We start from the raw sequence: 19106 nt of genomic DNA, 5'->3' as shown, positions 1-19106 counted from the left end.
AAGAGATCTTTTGTTACTTGATTCAAACCAGCACTGAGAAGAGTAAATTGAAAACAAACAAAAACTGAAACTAGAAATAAACAAAAAACCCTCAGAATCATACAGATGCAGGTGAAATGATTTTATCTAGATTTAGTTATAAGCAGCATGATGTTTAAATAGGAAAACATCTCAGATACTTTATTTGAAATACTTAGATAAGGAGGGGCTGTTTCCAAGAATACCAGCCTAGGGTTTATTCCTAAAGCCAAACTGTATTATATGAGCACTTGCGAATTTCATCCAAAATATACAAAAGTTAGAACAGTTTGATTGATTTGGTTTGGTTTGGAGCAGTTATGTAATACTTGTCCACTTGAAGTAATAACAATAAAAATCTAAGCTGGCACCTTGACATTTTTACAAGTCTCCAAAGACTGTAACACCCTCACCTCCTGTCCCCCCACCCCCAAGGCTTTTGGTCAGAGGAACTTTCTGTTCTAGTCTGTGTGACATTTATATTCTCATGCTGATTTATGTCATTTCATTTTGTTTGCATTTTCAGAGTCTAGGATACAGAGTTTATTTCTGTTCATTCAAGCTTTTCTTAATACACGTAAATCCTCAATAACTATATTATATATAAAGCAGCCCATCTAATAACACTGTTAAATGCTGAATTAATAGTCCCCATACATTGTTTGTTATTTCCTTATAAAATCATGGCACTCAGAGTTGTTGGTAAGGTCAGAACTAAACAGTTGAATAGAACCATGCGTTTACAAAAGAAGCAGTGCAGAAGGAAAAAAATACCTTTAGTCTCTTGCTCTGGTTCACTCTCTTCTATTAATAGGAACAAGACAAACGAACACACAAACAAAAACAACACATCATGAAAAGGAAAATCTTTGAGCACAGAAATGTTACTGTACAAGATGAATTAGGACCTGCTTGTTTCTTATTTCAATAAGAAACAAATGCAGTCAAGGGAAACCACTGACCTTTTAAAAGCAAACTATCAAATGACATGAACTTTCAAACTATTGCTTTTCGGCAGGCAGTACCACACAGAAAATGAACTACAGCATACCCAACAACATAGCCCATTCATGCATTTTCATTTCATCGTTGACAATTACCCTTTCTTTCAAGGCAACAAACTGCCTACTATTCTGATAATAGTGGTAGTGATTGTGTTTCTCCTTGTTAGTATGGCTTCTCCTCTTATGAGGCCCTGCTGTGAAGGCAGTGATGTTGAATCTGGGATCTCAGCTATCATTTCTATGGCAATAGACTCCTGTTGTGGTAAACAGAGGATTAGGGGGTTTCTGCAGAACAGAGCCTACAACCAAGAGAGATTCTGTCCTCTGTATTGATTCCCAGAGGCTGCCCAGAGAGCAGAGAGGAGCTCATCGTTATCTTTCAGGGAAAAAGAACAGTAAAGCAAGCTACAAAGAAAAATATAAAAATGTATAAATTGGATATATGGAAATGAGAATTTTTCAATTTTTAAAAATCCTAGAAAAGAGACAACCACTAAATTAATTGTTCCAAAATGTTTAATACAACCAAATCAGAGATAGATCCCACATGAAGTTTTATCTTTCTATCATGAAGATGTATTTTGTGTCAATTTAGACCTTTTTTTTTTTTTTATTGATGTGTAGTTAGAATAGACCTTTCTTTGATTTAGTGATAAGCCAAGTGCAATATTTGTTTATAGTATAAAATAATGATGCTCTTGTTAATCTACTTTTAGAAATAAGAATACATTGGTATGGTTCCTTACAGATTATGGGTATTTTCACACACATTGTACATTATCTCATTTAACTCTAGCCGTTTCCCTGTGATGATACATATCTGATATTATTCAGCCCATTTTTCAGACAAGGAATCTGAAACTCACAGATTTGCTGCAGATGCAGAGCCAGAAATGCCTCTCCAGCTTTCAGACACAAAGTTTTCTGTTCTACCTAGCATCACAGTGAGAAAGCCTCATTTTTATATTTAATGCCCAATACTCTTAAATTTAGGTGAACTTACAACTTCCCAGTTAGATTTTACTCTATCTGTCGAATCCATAACACATTCTTATTTTATTTTATTTTTTTTAAATATCAAGGTCATATTGGATAAAAATGAGATTTTTCCATACTAAAAACTGGTCCATCTGGACACTAGAAAATTGCAGAGTCCCTGCTTGGAACAAAGACCTTAATCAGAGGAAATAAGTGAAGGTCCATAGTTGGACCAGATTGGGCCTGAAAAATTATACCTGAATGTCTTTGGGCTGAGCATGTCTTTCTAGTTCCTTAGCACAATTGTGCTTATTTCTAAGCTTGCGGGGGGTGGGGGTGGGGGGGAAACAACTGTTTTTTTGGAACCAGCAAAATAACTATGGGTGCCTGAGATGGGCAGGGGACTTAGATGGGAACGTTACGTATCTGTGTTATTCGACTGCTATATCTCCAAAATTTTGCTCCACTAAAGTTGAAGGGCCTTAGTAGTTTTGAGAACCTTATTTACTCATCTCTTACACTACTCTTTTTAGGGTAAAGTGCAGTGCAGGTAAACCCTCAGCCTCCTTGTAATTTTACACCAATGGTCTTTTACTGGACTGGACTCTATTTTGAAGTAGACTCTGAGGGCAATGCTGATTTTTCCTTTGCTGCTTTTCACTTTGTTGTTGTTATTGTTATTATTACTCATTTTGCTTGATTTGTTTGAAATTGGAAGCAGTCTTAAACGAATGCACCCATTTCCCCCACTGCAGATGTATAGAACGAATTCAGGGGATCAAAGAAGCTCTAAGATTTGTTATTTTCCTAAAAGGAAGTCTGGAAGTCCCACCAGAAATTAAACTTTGATATATCGACTCTCAAAATTTCTTTTTACACACAAATTCAAATATGTATCTCATGTGTTGTTGTTCTGGCCATGTCCGACTCTTTTGTGATCCCATGGACTGTAGCCTGCCAGGCTCCTCTGTCCATGGGATTTCCGAGGCAAGAATATTGGAGTGAGTTGCCATTTCCTTTTCCAGGGGTTCTTCCCAACCCAGTGATTGAATCTGCGTCCCCTGCACTGTGGGCAGATTCTTTATGTATATAAATATATACATATTTATATACACTATGTATTAATATATACACATACGTACACACACTCACACACATGCATGAACAGTTGAGGTTACTTTAAATTAGAGAAATTGCACACTATTCAAGTTTGCGTACACTCACCCAGTGTACGGGATTATTTGTTATTTCGAGGTCAAACTGTAGTCCTGGTTTTACTGTGTATCCTGCTTGCCTACCCTACCGCCATCCCTCTTGACTTGTGAACCGACTGTTTTACCTCTTATCAATTTTACATATATTCTGTCTCATGGTCTTTATTTCTATTTAATTGATAAATTCTCTTTTAATCACTTTATGTGTAACGCATCGGTCTTGTCTTCCAACGTGATTTGTAGTCTTCGTGGGGTGGAGGAGGGAGCAACAGAGCATACTTTACTTTTGTTGTGTCATTTTTTTCCCCTAAAGCCCAGCACAGCCTCTTGTAGAAATACTTGGGAAAAAGAGTTGGATAGTGATTCATTTTCCTTCTCTACTTTCTTGGGATTGTTCAGTAGAACATTTAGAATGGAGAGCCTGAGATTTCGCATATTGGAATAGTCTGAGATATAATCAACATCCAAGTCACACAGTATATCCATCATTTTCTTGAATAGTTTGATTTATGGAGAACTTAGTTTCATTGTATCAACCCATTTTAAACAGCTGTGTTTAAAAAACAGGTACATATATATATCCTGAATCAAACCAAAATCAGTCTCCTTATAATTACTACCCACAAGGCCCAGTTCCTACTTCTACCTACTGGACAGAAATGAAAATAAAATCCATCAAATGTTTTCATTTTCCCAACATGCTAACCCCAGTTTACTCATTCTGACTTCTCACTTTTGAACTGCTTAGCTTTCCTTCTTTTCTTCCTTTATCCTCTTATCTGTGGTACCTGAAACTAAAACTAACACACCTAGAGTCTCACAAATTCAGTGAGTAGTAAGACTCTTTCTAAATACTCTACCTCTATGAATATAAATTTGCACGAGTTTTTATTTGCATTTCATATCATGATGCAGTTAGGTCATTGATTCCACTAAAAGTCATGAATATCCAATACTCACTTTTATATTTGCTCTTATTAAAGTCTATCTCCTCAGTTTTGAATGTATATCTGTGTGAATATGACTTGATTCTAAAGAGGTCAATTAAGTTTTTCCTACTCAGTTTACTGTATTAGTTGATGGAGAGGAAAGCTGGGTGGGGGGTGGGCAGGCGGGGAATGTATTGTTATATGGGAGGAGGGAAAGCCATCAAAGTTCTCTAGTGGAAATAAAAGGAATATATTTAGTAAATTAATACAGGTCATGTAGATCTTACAGAAAGAAAGATATGAAACCAGAAGAGAAAACAGACACACGTGTGAGATGATTTCCATCCTTCTAACTGCAAGAATGAGGAAAGTCAAGAAATAACAGGAATTTGGCCACTCAGACTTGAAGTCTCAATGGAGGCTGAAATAGTACATTATTTGCTTTTTGTAGCATGACATTTATAATTTTCTTCTTGGGCAATATCCTAAGAAAATCTCTGACCATCTGGTACTGTAAGAATACCATTCTAGGACTTTTTGTAAGAACATAATCAGAAATTGGGAAATCAAAATAATATTTCCTTTCAGTTGTGTACTGTACCCCTTATAGGAAACCAGGCAGGCGGCTCTGAGTTTGGGTCCTCACTCTACTGCTTACTAGCTGTTCGATCTGTGCTACTCTGGACTTCAGTGTCTTCCTGCAGAAAATGCAGAACCTGTCAACCCCCAACTTGTAGGATTATGGAGAAGATTAAGTAAAATGATCTGTACAAAGAAGTTAATATAGCAACTGACACATAGCTAGAAAGTATTGAAGGCTGACTTTGAAGCCATCTCCTCTTGCTCTTCCTCCCTCCCTTCTTCCCTCCCTCCTTCCCTTCCTTCCTTCCTGTTTCTGTCTCTATGGTGTCTTCCTGACTGACGACAGCTGTTCTTCCAACTGACTTCAAAGGTAGAAGGCTATTTTATCTTATTTTAAATTTCAGTCTTCCTTAGCAGGCAGCATCCCATATATTGTAGGTGTTAAAAGCATGAGCTTAAATCCTTTCCTCAATTGTCTGAGAAGAATCACTCTCAGAAAGAGAAATTCATTCTTCAGATCCTATTTTAAAACATAGATGCTAATCAATATTAGACTATTTGAATCTATTCTTAAATAGGTTAGATGTCTCATCTAGCATTGTGTTTTCAGAATTACGGAGTCAGAGATGCCTGTTAGTAGACAACCACCACAGAGAACAAGAAAGATCATTTTAACTTTTAATTTTTTTACTTAAAGAAAAGTGGCTCAAGGGTGGTTGAAAAGTAATCATAGTGAGACTCTGGGGTACTTTGTTTCTGAACAGATTCTTCTTTAGTCTTCCAATCATTAAAAGAAAGCTTGACAATAGTAATGATAAACCTAAGTACCTGATTTTCCTTTCCTGACTTCTTGATGGCTACAGCAAAGAAACTTGATCCTGCTGTGCTGCCACTGTTTACATGTCTGTCCCCTTTGAAGCTGAGCAATGCATAAAGAGGTTTATCCACTGTGGCTCCATCTCTGAAGGAATTGGAGCACAAGCTCCTTTAAAAAAACATCCACAGTACCCTCACAAACAGTGACTCCCACCTCATAATCAGGCTGGCCTGCCTCTGTGACATTCCTATTCTCTAAAGTGGCTTGGGTCGGGAACATTTCTGTGGCCTTTGAGATAATAACATTTTCTTAGCTTGTAAATATGGATGGTGAATAATGACTGTGAGTAAGACGTGTTTACCAAGGAAATCAGGCAAGAGCCACACGAAGTCAACTTGTTTTGGTTTCAGTCCTAGATGTAACGAGAGCAGCTATTAAGAATATTTTTGTTAAAAAGGTCCTGAAAAATATATTACAAGTTTAACTGTAAGCCAAGAAAAAAGTTGAATTTCGGCTCCGATTCCCTTTTTTCATTCTTAAAATAATTATTTTCTGGTTTTAATGGGAGGAGATGCTAAACTGCTTAATGATGAGGACAGAAGCCTTTTTTAGTTTACCCTTTCCAAACGTTTTTATGTGGGAATAAATTTAGATTTACAGAAGAGTTGTCAAGGAAGGGAAAGAAAGTCCCCAGGTACTCTTCACGCAGTTTCCTCCACTGTTAACATCTCACATAGTGTGTGCATACTCAGTCGTGTCTGACTCTTCGCGATCCCATGGACTGTAGCCCACCAGACTCTTCTGTCCATGAAATTTTCCAGGCAAGAATTCTGGAGTGGAGTGCCATTTCCTACTCTAGAGGATCTTCCCAACGCAGGGAGCGAACCCAAATCTCTTGCATCTCCTGCATTGGCAGGCAGGTTCTTTGCCACTGGCGCCACCTGGGAAGCCCCATTAACATCTTACATAACCACAGTGTATGTATCAAAATCTTAGCTTACTTTTAAATAACATGTGGACCTAATCTTATGAAAAGGAAGATACCTGAGCTCTGACAGCAGGCAAAGAAGCTGAAGTTTAATAAGAACCAGAATTTTCAAAACGTTTATTTATTAGCTAGCCAGAAATTTTAAATGGGAAAAGAAACAGTAGTTATAACTTTAATCTTAAGTGACACCATAATATCCTGGTTGTCTCAAGTGGCTCGGTTTGGGAACATTTTGGTAGGCTTTGAAATGGAATTCTAGATACCCCAATAGGACCATAGAACCTCCAAACTGTAGGTTCCCACACCAATGAGATGGTGGATATAGACTCATTTTAAAATTATGTCCAACAAAAGATGACAGAGAGTATCAACTCAAATAGCTTGTGAGTCAAACTGTAGCTCGTTCTGGTTTTCATAGCACCTCTGGTAGGTACTAACCAAACTCTCTAGACCATCTTCGACTTCGTAGTTAGGAGTCGGTGTCAGCCTGTGCTTGCATGATAAATCTGCATCTTTCCCTCTCTCACTGATGTGTGGTCTGTAGCGTGAGCTGCTGTTCATCAGTCAAAGCTCTATTTGACCTCATTTCTCAAAGCTTTCCCTCACCTCTCACGCTCTCCGCTGTCCTACGTGTATATCTTGCCCAAACTTCTATTGTCGCAAATATATTGAACTCTAATTATTGTAATTCTTTGCTTGCATGCCTATCTTTCTCACTAAATGTGGACACTTTTCAATAAATGAGCCATGTCTTATTTATCTCTGTATCCTTGGGCTGTGTGTTTAGTCGCTCAGTTGTGTCTGACTCTGTGACCCCATGGACTGCAGCCTGCCATGCTCCTCTGTCCATGAGGATTCTCCAGGCAAGAATACTGGAGTGGGTTGCCGTGCCATCCTCCACCAGAGGATCTTCCCAACCCAGGGATCGAACCCAGGTCTCCTGCTTTGCAGGCAGATTCTTTACAAGCTGAGCTACCAGGGAAGCCCAAGAATACTGGAGTGGGTGGCCTATCCTTTCTCCAGGGTATCTTGCCAACCCAGGAATCGAACTGGGGTCTCCTGCATTGCAGGCAGATTCTTTACCAGCTGAGCTACCAGGGAATCCCCTGTATCCTTGGATTTCCCTCTTTTTGTGGAATATAGTAAGCACTCAACAAATGAATAAATTTGAAGCTATCCTAATATTTATCATGCAAATTCTGAATAAGCTTACTCTGTCCTTGAATTGTTAAGCTTTCATCTGGAATAAAGACATTCCAGGTAGAAATTCTTAAAGCAATGTTTCTTGAAGTGTGGTTCATAGAATACCTATGTGAGGATCATCTGGGAGGTTGTTAAAAGGCCTTAACAGAGACCCATCAGGTCTGAGTCTCTGGGAAATGCAACCTAGAGCTGTGCCTTTTAAGAAAATCTGTGGTTCCTTCTCATGTGCACTGATGCTTGAAAACCACTACCTTCAAGGGTTCCATCAGTCCATCAACTTAGTTATTTCCATCTCTTTCCATAGAGGGTTTTGAAGTGAGCGTAATCAATGATGTGACAGTAAATTAAATAACAACACATTCATCTCAAGAAAAGGAGACCTCTTGTTGGTTTAGTGGAACAAATATTATGACCAAGCTTCAAACTGGATTCTGAAAAACATGCAAGGTAGGGCAAAAAATAAAGTATACAGTTCTCACTACAGGAAGGAGAGCAAAAGGCCAGTTTCTCAAGAGAGACCATTTATTTTCTCCCCAGGCAGAAAAAAAATTTAAAGCAGTTTCTCACTTAAGATGTTTTTCAGAGCAGTGAGTGATGGAATGATCAATATTTTCAAGAAGGTTTTTGGCAAACAGCGATTTCTGTAGTGAGCAAAATATGATGTAAGCTTGGGATATTGCACCAAGCCTGTGCATGACTTTCATGTGGTTACACTATCTGGGTAGGGGACATGCTGATTCTATATAGCCTCTTTCCAGTTTGCTGGTAAAGGCATATCTTCATATAGCACCTTAGATAAGCATCCTTATGTCACTTGTCACAATAGGGCTAAACCAAAGTTATTAATCTCTAACAAGTATCAAGAATGCAGGGACAAAGCATTGCTGATTGAGAGGAGATTTATATTCTTTGGAAGCAAGAGAAGCAGTTGGTAATGTTGACATTCTATTTCTGAAACTTGAGAAGACTAACCAGCAATATTCTCTGGATAGAAGTCGTCTAGCTTCATAACAATGTAAACAGCAGACAACAATACCAATAGCAGTCAGTATTTATCAAAGAGCTGGTAGACACATACAGCATCTACATGGTATCCCAGCTCCTTTTAAGAACCCTATGCTGCATGTCATATTGCACCCATTTCACAAAGAGGAAATAGACTCAAAGAGGTGACATAAATTACCCAACCTCACATAACTAGTAAGTGGCAGAGTCAGAACTAACACTCTGGTCTATCTGATGCTAAAGCATGTCAATGCTCCAGAATTCTCATCTGTGTAACATAAGCATAGAGAAGGAAAAGACTCAAGAATGGGGTTATGAAAGATGTCCTGGTTTAGGGGGTAAGCCATCCTTGTTCTTGGCTAACTTGGGCAAAGTAATCATTTTTCTGGTCTCAAGTTTCATTAACTGAAAATTAGGGGATTGAGCTGTAACTTCTAGGGCCCCTTTCAGGTTTTACAGTGTTTGGGTACTCTTCTAATAAAACCAAAGTTAATAAAACATCAACTCTATTTTAAATAAAAATTTAGTTTTTGCAATTGAACTTCATTGCTTCTACCTCAAAGATGAAGATGGCATGTGAAATAAAGAGCTGTAAATGTCTTCCCAAGTGCTTAAGTCATTGCTTTTGTTGTACTAAAGTTTCATTAGTCCTAGAACTACATTGATGACCATTATGTGAGTGATTACTCTGTGCCAAGCACTCTTGTAAGAGCTTTAAATGTAGTATTTGGGTTTATCCTTTTGCAACTTATGGGGTAGGACATAGTGTTCACCTTATTTTGTGGGTAGGGTACCTGAGGCACTATGAAAGGAAGTAACCTACCTGAAGTTACACAAGTGGTAAATGCTGGAGCCAGGATATGAACTTAGCACCTGCTCTAGACTCTGGAGTCCAGACAGTTTCTACAATCTAGAGCCCATGTTATTAGCCAGTATACTAAGTTCCTTAACTTTTCAATTTCATTTCAAACAATATACTGTCTACATTATATCAGTTCTATTATCTTAAACAGCTGAAGATAAATCTTTGAAGCACATTTTTTATTCAGAGCAATTGAAGAGAATCTAACTGTTCTTTACCTGGAAGAAACACAAGCTGGAATCAAGGTTGCCGGGAGAAATATCAATAACCTCAGATATGCAGATGACACCACCCTATGGCAGAAAGTGAAGAGGAACTAAAAAGCCTTTTGATGAAAGTGAGGGAGGAGAGTGGAAAAGTTGGCTTAAAGCTCAGCATTCAGAAAATGAAGATCATGGCATCTGGTCCCATCACTTCATGGGAAATAGATGGGGAAACAGTGGAAACAGTGTCAGACTTTATTCTTTTGGGCTCCAAAATCACTGCAGATGGTGATTGCAGCCATGAAATTAAAAGACGCTTACTCCTTGGAAGGAAAGTTATGACCAACCTAGATAGCATATTGAAAAGCAGAGATATTACTTTGCCATCAAAGGTCCGTCTAGTCAAGGCTATGGTTTTTCCTGTGGTCATGTATGGATGTGAGAGTTGGACTATGAAGAAGGCTGAGCACCGAAGAATTGATGCTTTTGAACTGTGGTGTTGGAGAAGACTCTTGAGAGTCCCTTGGACTGCAAGGAGATCCAACCAGTCCATTCTGAAGGAGATCAGCCCTAGGATTTCTTTTGAGGGAATGATGCTGAAGCTGAAACTCCAGTACTTTGGCCACCTAATGCGAAGAGTTGACTCACTGGAAAAGACTCTGATGCTGGGAGGGATTGGGGGCAGGAGGAGAAGGGGACAACAGAGGATGAGATGGCTGGATGGCATCACTGACTCGATGGACCTGAGTCTGGGTGAACTCCGGGAGTTGGTGATGGACAGGGAGGCCTGGCGTGCTGCGATTCATGGGGTCGCAAAGAGTCGGACACGACTGAGCAACTGAACTGAACTGGCTGATTATATGTTCAGTGCATAATCATACAACTTTTTTATCCTTAGAGAACATTACTGACAACTCTTCAAATAAAGGACCACGTTACCATTGTTTTCTTGAAAGCACTACAGAACTTTTCAGATGAGAATGCAGCATAATCTCCCCTAAAGTGGAAATCAATGGGTCAAACCCTTTTCTGAGAGCATGCACCCTATTAATCATGCAAATTTAATTTTCCCTATGATAGCCCCCAGGAATTTCAAAGGTTTATGCCTCTATCTTTTCTTTGGTTTTTAAATGCACAGTGTAATCATGACAGCAAATCAAACCCGTTAGTGGCATCAAAAAGATAGAACTGATGCCGGGAGCAGGGTCACTGCAAATTCTATTAAAACTGCAATCACTGAGAGCACAGCACACATTGGGGGTTTAAATACCTCTCTCTGTGGCATTTGTCATATTAAGAGCTGCAGCATAAACAAAGGAAAAAGGCAATCAGATGTGTGTAAACATTACATGTTCACTTCCACTTTTCTAGATGCAGTAAGAAAATCTGATCTCTGGCAAAGAAGATGGACAGAAGTCTAACATTTCTGAAAACAGTCCTGATCTTTTAGATCTCTTGACATTTGCCTCGGGGTCATCCTGTATAGATATGTATTTGTTTGGTCTTTTAGAATTCTACTTATTTTATATACTGTGTATGTCTGTAAAAAATCAACAACAGAAGCTTCCCACAGAGCAAGTTATTCCTAAGGATATATGGTGAAGCTTTTCAGACTGCAGAGAAAGGGACAGACAGAAGCAATAAGGCACCCTGACCAGTGTTGAGAACTCTTGCATGGGAGCCAATTAAATTTGCCAGGTGGCTCACCTTTCCTTCTTACTCCCCAAAATGCCTCTCCCAGGTGTGGAGACATGGGTCTATTTTTGAGGCCTCCTGCAAACAAGGAGTTGTTTAAACATTAGAGGAGCCTACAATAACCCTCGACCTAGACAGGTTCTGTTCTCTTCTAGATCTGCTTCTAGGGCTCTCATCTGCAGCTTTGTACTGGTGCCGAGTACCCTCTTCCCACTGGTGGTCACTGACTGAGAACCCTTGGTTTTAGCCTCTCTTCTGCCCAATCTTTTCCTTAATGGCTTAAAGCTCCAAGGGAAAACGAGGTAGTAATAGAAAATGCCATCACCAGGGAGCCCAATCCATTCCAATATCCCATCTATTTTAACTGGGATTTCAAGTCTTTTACACTTAGCCAGTTTCTACACACAAAGCTTGATTTGTCTGAATGTTATATTCACAGAATGCATAAGATCAGTGCTCATCTCCAAATAAGTAAATCATTTCATAATAATTAAATTGAAGGATATAAGGGAAGTCTGAGGGATATATGTAAGACTGTGAGGGAAATATAAGAAAATTAGCTATTTGTAATTTTTTAAATAGATCTTTCCTAATGATTAAAAAAATCTCAAAACAATAATCATTCTGTCTATAAAAAGACTAATTATATTATCATCTTAAACATATTTAATTTCTGCGATGTTTATGAAACATATGTTTTAAAGGAAGCATATCCCTCAGGTCAAAATCCGGAAGTAAAATAAGACTCTGGTACTTCAGAGGTCATTCATAGCCTCCCTTGATGGCAGCCTCTCCTTGATAACTCCAGCTCCATCACTCAAACCATCATACCTCAAGGTGGTATCGCTCTGCCACTGAGTACTCAGGAGTACTGAGTGCTCTGGAGTACTCGGGCATACTGAGTACTTGGGAGTACTCAGGGGAAAACTGTTTTAGTTAAAGACACGTAGGAGAAATGATATGAATCATTCTTTGGATGCTCACATGCCTAAGATAGAACATGAAGTAGGTTGGAAAGAGAGACAAGACTGTCTCTTGACTTAGAAGGTAATTCTTTCTACAGGGCCCTGAGAAGTTACTTTGTCCATTTTCAATCAAACAAAACTAATGCAGTAAGAATCTTTGTTCAGAGGTGGCAAGTGGGGGTGAGGCTACATGGAATTATGCTGGTGAAAAAGATATTTTTACCTCTGTGAGGAACTAATTAAAAGAAGTGATCTCAACAGAAGCAATATTTGAAATTAAATATAAGGAAGTCTTTCTGGGAAATATGATTGATTTATCTTTGTTCTATAATTGTATATTCATTCTCATATTTGGAGACAGCTAAGGAACCTTCTTAGCTAAAGGGCAGAAGCCACAAATGAGGTAGGATTGCCTTTAAGCTGGGTAAGACAAATCCCAATCCCTGATATATTGAAATGCATGATAAAGAAACAAGAAATTAGCCAATGCTTGTAAGAAACCAATGGCTGGGAATTCACTTCAAATATGGTAAAATATTTTAAAATGAGCACTTAGCAAATGGAACTTTCTGTGAAACATGATATGTTTCATATTTCTCTGGCCCTCATCTATCCTGCCACGAGGTCTGTCCTAAAGCCCATTGTCACAGAGGTACCTGAGAGATGGGTTAATGTTTCCAGGGGAAGAGCCTCCATGGTCGTGAGGTTGACATCTCTTTTCTGCCTTCCAGAATATGGGATCTGGGAAACCAAAGACTTTCCTACCAAGGGCAAGTCAACATACCTATATAGTTCTCACCCAGGAGTACTTCACTTTTCTATGGAAACTTACCTTTATTTTACCTATGAATCAATAACACCTAACCAAGTGTAGAAGATGTTCATTGAGAAATCAGAACCCAAATGGGATCCTCCAAGCCACTATAGAATCATAAATTTTAGGTTTCTGCTCATAATTAAGAAAGAAGAGTCAAACGAGAAGAGAATTCACTGCAGCTGCCGCTCTCTGAAACTTTCCACTTCCATCTAATTGGTTCCCTTACTTTCTCAACTTGCTGTCTTTATGGATTAATTCCTTCCCTAAGGAAATGGCAATTTCCATGTTCTGTTTATTATGACCCCACTCTGAACATTCTTTGGTTCAATACCCCAGTGTAGTGAATATCTAATCAATATAGGAATCAATTGCCTTTGACAAAACTTTTTCCATCCCTGAATTTGTTCTAAAGCAGAATGGAGCAACAGAACTACAAAAATAGTATATCAAACCAATGAACAGAAAGGTTGATGTTACTTGATTAAAACAGTATATTTGGAAGAAGTAATTTTTTTCCAAAGCATAAATACAAGCTTTCATTCTCTGTAGTTATAAAGGTCTCTGTATAAAAGTTCGGAAAGTCTAAAGCTATAGAAAGTGCATGATGGAAGGTAACCACCCCTCATGGAATTCTGTATGCAGACATGATGACAGCTAACAATCTGCTACTTCCACTCCAGTGTGTGAAAGTGAAAGTCGCTCAGTGTCTGACTCTTTGCAACCCCAGGGACTATACAGTCCATGGAGTTCTTCAGGCCAGAATACTGGAGGGAGTAGCCGTTCCCTTCTCCAGGGAATCTTCCCAATCCTGGATCGAACTCAGGTTTCCCACATTGCAGGCAGATTCTTTACCAGCTGAGCCACCAGGGAAGCCCAATGTATAATATATACCATACTGTTCTTTGACTTACTTTTTTTATTTATGAGCACATTAATAGTTCTACTGGGTTAATATTTCTAAAGAAATAAGATAGTGCCTTGTATATGGTTGCAAAGAGTCAGACACGATTGAGCAACTTTCATTTTCTTTTTCACTGTACACGGTAAGCACTATATAAGTATTAATTGTTATAAAGACAGCCGATAATTATATCATGCTTTCTGTGTGCCGGTAATAATTCATGTAGTCGCTACAACAATGTAAGAGGTAGCTGCTATTTTTACCCCTGTTTTAGAGATGAGGAAACTGAAATTCAGAGATAGGAAACATACCCAAATTACATATATGGTGGATAGTTATAGAAGTTACTACTTATAGATTGATCTCATCCTTTTTAATGGTCCACATGAACTTTATCACATAATGTCAGCCTCTTATTGATGCAAATTTAAATTGTATTTAAAAACTTGCTATTATAAACAATTTTGTGATAATCTTACTTTGGGTAATATACCATTATCCATCCACTGAATTTTAACTTTAGTCTTTATATTTTTCACTTGTTAAAATTATATTTAATTCTTTATCAGACTTGCCTTTCTTCTTCCTAATGTATTTTTCTCTTTTGTTGTTCCTCCTTTTGTGTGTTTCATTTTAACATATTCATTTGAGAGTATTTATTATATTGTGTTGTTAATTGGATTTCCTGGGGCTTAAATCTCTTTACATATTGTGTTAGCTAACTCTCACTCAAGGCAAGTTTTTTCCTGTGGATGTGATAATTTTGCATTGTGAATGCATCCTCAGTATGGCTTAATCTAAACCCTAACCGGTGTAAAGTGTTTTGTTTTTCAGCTTTTTTGTTGTTAAATTTTTGACCTGAGACTAATTTTTTCCTTTAAATTATAGTTTATTTACAATATTGTATTAGTTTAAGGTGTACAGCAAAGTAATTCAGTTATTTTTTTTCCAGATTATATTCCATTATAGGTTAAAGATATTGAATGTAATTCCCCTATGCAATACAGTGAATCCCGTTGCTTATCTATTTTATGTAGTTTGTTAATCCCATACTCCTAATTTGTCCCTCCTTCCCTCCTTCTCCCCCTTTTTTTAACAATAAATTTGTTTTCTGTGTCAGTGAATCTGTTTCTGTTTGTATGTAGATTCATTTGTATTATATTTTAGATTTCACATATAGTGCTTATCTTTCTCTGTCTGACTTAACCTCACTAAGTATAATATTTTCTAGATCCATGTTCGGAGAAGGCAATGGCACCCCACTCCAGTACTCTTGCCTGGAAAATCCCATGGATGGAAGAGCCTGGTGGGCTGCAGTCCATGGGGTCGCTAAGAGTCGGACACGACTGAGCGACTTCACTTTCACTTCTCACTTTCACGCATTGGAGAAGGAAATGGCAACCCACTCCGGTGTTCTTGCCTGGAGAGTCCCAGGGACGGGGAGCCTGGTGGGCTGCCGTCTATGGGGTGGCACAGAGTCGGACACAACTGAAGCGACTTAGCAGCAGCAGCAGATCCATGTTACTGCAAATGACAATTATTTCATTCTTTTTTATAGTCAGGTAATATTCCGGTATATATATACCACATTTTCTTAAGCCAATTATTTGTTTATGGGCACTTGGGTTGCTTCCATGTCTTGGTTATTGTAAAAGTGCTGCTATGAATGTTGGGGTGCATCTTTTCACATTGGAGTTTTCATTTTTTCTGGATACATGCCCTGGAGTGGGATTGCTGAATCATATAATAGTTCTATTTTTAGTTTTTTTAAGGAAACTCCATACTCTTTCTCCATAGTAGCTGCACCAATTTACATTTCCCTCAACAGCATAGTAGGGTTCACTTTTCTCCACACCTACTCTAGACTTAATTATTTGTAGACGTTCTGATAACAGACATTCTGACCAATGTGAGGTGGTACCTCATTGTGGTTTTGATTCCTATTTCTGTATTAATTAGCAATGTTGAGCATCTTTTCATGTGCCTGTTGGCCATCTCTATGTTTTCTTTGGAAGACCTAGGACTAGTTTTTATGTTAATTTCTCTAGCTGGGGATTTCTAAACTGGCTGTGCTGGCAACATGAATTCAAAATCAAGTATAATTGAGATATAGTCCTGAGTGTTGGATATTCATTCATAAGAAAACTTCTTTTTTCTTCTTATGGAGAGAGAGACAAGCCTCTGTATTGCCTTTCTTTGCTGATGGGTAGAGTTTTGCTGGCCTACATTTTAACTTCTGTGGTTCTCAGCTTTATACAAGGATATCAATGCCACTTCACAGGGGCCAGAGACTTTGACTTCTGTCCCTTTAAGAATCTTAAAAGCCGACCTTACACATTAAAGAAATGGGCACCTGTCTCATTACATGGAGGACGAGGTCCAACCGCCCTGTGATCTTACTGCTCTGGTTTTCAAATTTCTATTCATTCCTGACTTCAGAAAATTTACATTGTTTCCTTATGAGTTATACAACTAAGCTGGCATTTCTGAATGTTTGTAGTAGGAAGATTTTCACGTTATCTTGTCTATCATGTCGCTGGAACTCTGTGTTTGATTCCAGGTCTGTGTATTTAGTACATAAAGATTCCGTGAGTCATCATTTCAAGCATTCTCTCACAGTATTCTCAACTTTCTTGCCCCCTTTTCCTTCCTGGCAAAGCTCCAATGCTTATATCTTGCCTTTGGATTTGGCTTTCTACTTTTTCTGACTTATACCTATACTGCTGTGCAACCCTGCAGGAAAAACCTAGAATGAAGCAAATTGCTGCCAGTCCGTATTCCTAGTCCTGTTCTCTGCTGAAACCTGCATGTTGCCCAGCAAGCTTAGTTTTCCTGTGACTCATCTCCCCCATTACCCACAGCTATTTAAAAACCTCCTCATCCCTCTGCCCCCCTTTATAGGAGTATTTTCAGAAGAGAATCTTACTTCCTACTTCCTACAGGAAACAGAACCCATAAGAACAGAGCTTTCTCAAATTCCATCCACCTAATTTGTGAACTCATTTATACCGGAATATACCCCCTTTCTCCTCTCTCCCTATTACAAGGAAGAAAGTTTCTTTTTCCTGTCTAAGCACAATAATCATGTAATTTACCATTGAAGCCAGGACATTTTTGAAAGTAAAAGAAGGACTCTATTAATAATTATTCTAGGATGACAGGTGTAACCCAGAACAGGGTAAAACTGGGTCATGTGATCACCCCCATAAAAAGTGTGTTGCCGAATTCTTTTACCTTCTCCAGCACCACAGCCCCTTGAAAATTCAGCCTCTTTCCTGTGTATTCAGATTTTTCTTCTCTCTAGGTTCCTTCTCATTAATATTTTAACATTGCCAATTTTTTAAAAAACATTTCAATCTTTTTTAAAAGAGAAATTATGCAAAACCACAGTACCTGTGTGCCAACGAGGCCTCCAACTACTGCTCACTTTTTGGACTCATCTCTTTTCTCTGCCAAATTTATTGGGAAAAAATAAATCTACGTCTACGATCTCTCTTCTTCAACTCCCATTCTCCTTTATTCACAGAATTTTGGCTTCTTGCTCCATCCCCATTCTGATCCTAATCTTGACAATGTCACACCTGATTCTCCTGTTATTTAACGGAACAGACTGTACTTGGCATTACTCCATTACTTAGGTGACTCTATCTGTGCAGCCTTGAGTGAATTAGTTACCCTGTGTGTTCCTCGGTTTCCTAAAATTGTACAATGATAGGCCCTTCCTCAATGACTATTAGTGAAAATTAAATAAAATAATCCCTGTAAAGCATTTAGTGTTTTAAAATGTTAGACATCGCATTGTCCATCCTTTTAGAAAGATATCCATGTTTGGTCATGGTTAAGCTGTATTGTTCCATCAGTAATTTTGCATGTCACTCTTTGAACCTTTTAAGGCAAGGCAGAAAGGTAGAATCCTTTTTAATAAGATAGGATAGCAAAGAGCCTGTTTTGTTTTGATTTATTTGACTGTGCTTGGTCTTAGTTGCTGCATGTGCGATCTAGTTCCCTGACCAGGGATCAAACCCAGGCCCTTGCATGGGGAGCACAGAGTCTTAACTTCTGAACCACCAGAGAAGTCCCTAAAATATCTTTACATTGCCATTCCAGTGACCCAGCAGCCTGAGGATGGGAATCTAGAGAGGGAACTTCACTTCCACGTCCAAGGGTATTTCTTTCACCGTTATTATGGCTGCTAAGGTTTAGTGAACACACTGTACCAAATCTGTATAAACTGGCAAGGTTAACCTCGTTAGATGCTCATGATAGCAGACAAACCCTATCTTTTCCTGGCATACCTCTTTGCCATAAATGTAGCCCAACATCAAATAGCTCTTACAGGGCTCTTGTTCTGATTTGCTTCAACTGATTTGCAGCGTTACTGACACAATACGTAACAAATGATCATCTGTCCTGAGTGACCCTGCTTCATCTTCAGCTCTCATGGTTGTCGAGACAGCAGGCATTTGCAGGCATATTGGGATTCTTCCAGTGACTTCTTAGTTGCCTTTTTACCTGCTCCGAGTTGTTGGTTTAATTGACCCTTCTTTTAAATAGGTCGTGTCTGTGTTATGTCTTGGACATGCCTCAACTATTTCTTTAAGTGGAAGCCAACCTCACAGAAAATGGCAACCCACTCCAGTACTCTTGCCTGGAAAATCCCATAGACAGAGGAGCATGGTAGGCTACACGCAGTCCATGGGGTTGCAAAGAGTCGGATACAACTGAGCGACTTCACTCACTCAACCTCACAGAGCTTCAAGAGCCCAAACAGATTTGCTGCAATATTTATGTTCTAATAGTAGTAATTTTAGCTGATGCTATTTACTAAATGCATAGTATATACCAGCAGTTGTGCTAAGCATGTCACATGTTTCCATGTATATTGACTACTTTAATAGGGACTAGAATAAAGTAGAAATAGATGT

General features: G+C 38.6%; 1 protein-coding gene across 2 annotated transcripts in view; it reads right to left on the bottom strand.

Moving 5' to 3' along the window:
* Window positions 1–19106, bottom strand: part of MUSK (muscle associated receptor tyrosine kinase) — a 99222-nt gene that overhangs the window by 53567 nt on the left and 26549 nt on the right. The window contains exon 6 of one of the 2 annotated variants that reach the window (XM_061426473.1): window positions 793–822. The exons of the other annotated variant lie outside the window; for it this stretch is intronic. Within the exon in view, the coding sequence (XP_061282457.1) occupies window positions 793–822 (30 nt within the window). The remainder of the gene's footprint in view (window positions 1–792; window positions 823–19106) is intronic. 2 annotated transcript variants of the gene reach the window in all.

The sequence above is a fragment of the Bos javanicus genome, chromosome 8 (assembly GCF_032452875.1).
Source record: "Bos javanicus breed banteng chromosome 8, ARS-OSU_banteng_1.0, whole genome shotgun sequence".
In the NCBI taxonomy this organism is placed as follows: domain Eukaryota; kingdom Metazoa; phylum Chordata; class Mammalia; order Artiodactyla; family Bovidae; genus Bos; species Bos javanicus.
Note: the sequence above shows the minus strand (reverse complement) of the source record. Positions and strands in the feature narration are given on the sequence as shown.